Source organism: Nanorana parkeri, unplaced genomic scaffold, assembly GCF_000935625.1.
Source record: "Nanorana parkeri isolate BGI_ZX_2015 unplaced genomic scaffold, ASM93562v1 scaffold27, whole genome shotgun sequence".
Taxonomy (NCBI): domain Eukaryota; kingdom Metazoa; phylum Chordata; class Amphibia; order Anura; family Dicroglossidae; genus Nanorana; species Nanorana parkeri.
This window is the reverse complement of record NW_017306295.1, coordinates 2,763,073-2,767,400: the sequence shown is the minus strand read 5'-3', so window position 1 is coordinate 2,767,400 and position 4,328 is coordinate 2,763,073. Positions and strand designations below refer to the sequence as shown.

The 4,328-nt window shown below is 45.4% G+C and overlaps 1 protein-coding gene across 1 annotated transcript in view; it reads left to right on the top strand.

Moving 5' to 3' along the window:
* The window catches only part of LRGUK (leucine rich repeats and guanylate kinase domain containing), a 52,513-nt gene that overhangs the window by 16,610 nt on the left and 31,575 nt on the right, over positions 1 to 4,328 (top strand). The window contains exons 7-8 of the mRNA XM_018566319.1: positions 785 to 928; positions 2,851 to 2,931. Of these exons, the coding sequence (XP_018421821.1) occupies positions 785 to 928; positions 2,851 to 2,931 (225 nt within the window). The remainder of the gene's footprint in view (positions 1 to 784; positions 929 to 2,850; positions 2,932 to 4,328) is intronic.

The window sequence follows — 4,328 nt, the reverse complement described above, 5'->3', positions numbered from 1 at the left end:
TGGTGTTGGAGCTTACAGAGAGAGGTAAAGTCACTCCCCCCCACCAATGTGGCATGGTTCAGCCTTAGCAGTTGGCTACCAGGCCTGAACACTACATCATGGAAGGTCACATAGTTGCCCCATAGTTTCCTGCAGAATCAGCTGGTCCCCCTGAGTGCTGGCCCTGATATCCTGTTTTAGGGTGTCTCCTTTCCTTTGCAGGGTCCTATGGAGCCACTCTTGTGTGTGCTAGTAAGCTGTGTGTGTCTACACAAACATCAGACACAGCAAGACAAGACACTGCCCTCTCATCTGCTGCCTGCTTTTTCTTCCTTCCTTCTCTCTTCACCAGACTAGTAGATGGACAGCTGCTGCTGCTGAATTTTTTATTCTTAATTCTCAAGATGTTTATAATATTCACAGCATTAACAGTAGGTATAGGGCTTATATACTAAGAGTTTCCAAGCAACCAATAGCTCTGCTGAAACCAGATCACTACAAGATGCATACTGTCTGGTTGCTATGAGTTACTGCAATTAATAGGGATTGCATTAAAAACTCCATATTATGTAAGGATATATACTGGGAAGAATTTAAACCTTTTGATGCAAACATGTCAAATCAACCTTTAACCCATGGAAACTTCAGTAATGATCTTTCACTATTATCTCCTTATTCAATTAAAATCTGATTATTATGGGTTATGGGACCTAGCACCTCACCTTATTAAATATGCATGATGATTTTATGCCAGGCAAACCTTTTGGGGTTTTTTTTTAAATGCTGTGCACCTCTTATGTTGCAGGCCTCCAATCAGATTAGGAGAATCAGTGGGTTGGAAGATCTGAAAAGATTACAATGTCTGGACCTCTCATCTAACCAGCTATCCAGTCTCGAAGGCCTAGAGGGTCTGGAACTTGTGCAGACGCTCAACCTGGAAGACAATGAAGTATGTGACCTGTCTTGCTCTTGTGGTGCCCTTATAATCTAAAGTTTAAATTGGCTTTGCTTTTAATAAATTCCCCAAACAACTTTTGTCCTCAACCCCTGTGACCCTTGTGAAACAGCTGCTTTTAGATGCACACAGGGGCAGGGAACATAGCGGGAGACGGTTTTAAAAATGTTATTCAAAGCAATAGACATTTGCTGGTCTGTTAGGCTGAGCAAAAAGAATGAGCGATAGAACCAAGTTGGTTGCCATAGACAATACCATAGTATTTATCTGTATATATTCTTATATGCCTCTCAAAATATCTTAACAGGCCTAGACAGTTTGTTGGTGGCTTTTAAAACATATTTTACACACACACACGCACACACACGCACACAATTGTGTATATTAATATTTTGGCTGTGTTAAGTCTCATTCATATGGCAGAAATGTGCCAGCTCAGGCAAGAATCTTGTGGATTCCTGCAACTGGATTCACAGGTGTATGTGTATAGTTGGAGCTGCTGAGCCTGTACAAAGCAATGACAGGCTGTCTGCGGCCGGAGCTGCCCACTGCTTTTTGGATGTAATTGCATATGGAGTGATTAGCTGTCTTAGGAGCAGATGATCACTCCTGGGCGCATTGGCGGATCTAAAGGTGCCCATACATCTTACAATTATCTGCAGATTTTCCGTGGTCAGATGGAAAAAGTGCAACAGATTGGCCCAGGTGGTGATTTCTCCATCCACACAGTTAAATGTAGATGGAGGAATCTGTTGCACCTTTTCCATCTGACCACAGAAAATCGGCAGATAATTGTGAAGGTGGCCATACACTTTACAACCCCCGCAAGACTTTTGTCTTGCGAGGGTTGTAAAGTAGTTAAAAGCTCGTACGATCTGCCCATCTTGGACAGGCACATTGTACTTGCGATCATCGCAAGCCGACCCCCCTGAGGGGCGGGCTTCCAATGACTGCAATGCTGAACGGGCAGTATGTGCGTGCGCACACCGGCCCGTTCGGCAGTGATCTCTCGAGCATGATTCAAACCAGCCGAAAATCGTACGATTCTCGGCTGGTTTTCGAACATGCTCGAAATACAAAAGTCGTGGGACCGCACAGTAGGAACGGTCGCACGCCTTCCATACGCTGCACGATTCTCGTACGATACAGAGGAGCTTACAGTCTAATGCAGAATGGCATCGGCTGTAAGGAGACTACAAATCCCAGCAATCCATTATACTGCAATGCAGAACAGTATATAAATTGGACTCTGGACATAGCAACACACCTGAGACCTCGACCAGCCCACCATAGGTCCTGCACAGTCCACGGAGACTCTCTATGGTGGTCTCTGCACGGTCTCAGGTGGGCTGGTTGGGGTCCCTTTCCCTGCACATGCAGCTCCTTACCTGCTGCTGTTGGCCTCCGTAGCAGCTGGGGCCCGGCCTCCTCCACCTCCTCCGCTGTCAGTGGGCCCCCCCGGCTTTGGGCCCTAGGACGGCCGCACCAGCTGCAACACCAGTAGTTCCGCCCCTGTCTGGACGCAAGATCTTTGCATGCGAGTCCAGCCGCTGGACTCTGCTCGATTCTTGCCACGTCTGGCACACTTTTGCTGTGTGAATGAGGCCTTAAAGTAAACTTGTCATATGGGCGCTGTCATGTTGAACCACCTGCTTAAGTACCACTGGCCCTGAATGTATGCATACCAGGAAAATAGGAATAGGCCAACATGGAGCCAGATAGCTAGCATTTTCAGAATGAATGGCAGCTTTTATGTTTCATTTTAGACAGGTTTAATTTACTCAAGAAGCATTCAGGGCCTTCTAATGAGTGTTTTTATATTCTTCCAAATAAATATTATGTAAACGTTTGTTTAGAAAAACATGGAAAGAGATATTGATGCCTAGCTGTATATAATATGCCACCTGTTCTTACAGATTTGTCAGATCAGTGAAATTGCTTTCATTGAAGAGCTGCCTTTGCTCCATGTTTTGAACCTTCTAAATAATCCAGTACAGGTGAGTGTCGTGTTTACAATTGATACAAATTTTCAAAGAAATGTGTGCTGAGGAAATGTGGAGTCTTCCATCTCTGACTTCATCACGAAATGTTACTTATTTGATTGTTAGGCTCTGTTCACACCTAGGCGTATCGAATATGCGCGTTTGTCGCGATTCGCGGTAAAAAAACGTGCAACAAACGCGCGTTTCCGAGGGCTACTTGGCTGTATCCCAATGGAAACGCACGACAGAAACGCTGCAAAGAAGCTTATGTACCTTTTCAGGCGTAGGCCGTTTTGTAGCGCGTTCAGACGGGCTGAAATACGGCAAGGTGTGAACCATAGCCATAGAAAACAATGGGATTTTCATGTTTGAGCGTTTTGTAGAGCGTTTGTAGAGTGTTGAACGTGCTACAAAACGTACAGGTGTGAACCAGGCCTTAGATTGAATCACGGACTTTAACATTCATTGTCCTGAAACGAGTATTCAGATTATATAACATGTAGTTTGAAATCTCTGAATTCTCAGTGGGTACATGTTTTCCGTTATTGTAATTGTTGCAACTTTATAATTTTAAATGCTTATGTATCCGATTTCCAAGAGTGTATTGAGGGGTGTCCTGAGGCCAGGTGTCACCCGGAGCGGAGCCTGAGTGACACCCCGCTGTGACGTCATCACGCATGCTCGTGACGTCACCAAGCATGCGCGATCATCTTATTGACGCATGTCAGCGGCCATCTTAGTGATGGACGCCGACAGAGATGAGGTATGCCGCCGGGTCCCCTCCTCTCTCCTGACACTGCTGGGCTCTCGGTCCATGACAGAGTGCCTGACTTTTTAGAGGGGCTGACACCAAATTGACTGTCAGCCATTTTGGTGTCACCCCTCCAATGGTTTCACCCGGGTGCAGGACGCACACCCCTTGCGACACCACTGAGTGTATTACATTGGAGATTTGAAAATGTTACCTCCATTGGCTGTGGGTATTTCACTATAATTACTTAGTCATCTTGCAACTGTTTTATTAAATTCTTAATTACAGTTGTTTTAAATCAGTGAGGCCTGACTGATTTACATTGAAACTGGGAGGGTCATTGACACCCTCCATAAGGAGGGAAAGCCTCGTAAGGTAATTGCTAAAGAAGTTGGATGTTCCCAAAGTGCTGTATCAAAGCACATTAATAGAAAGTTATGTGGAAGGGAAAAGTGTGGAAGAAAAAGGTGCACAAGCAGCAGGGATGACCGCAGCCTGGAGAGGATTGTCAGGAAAAGGCCATTCAAAAGTGTTAGGGACTTTCACAAGGAGTGGACTGAGGTTGGAGTCAGTGCATGAAGAGCCACCACACACAGACGGATCCTGGACATGGGCTTCAAATGTCGTATTCCTCTTGTCAAGCCACTCCTGAACAACAAAC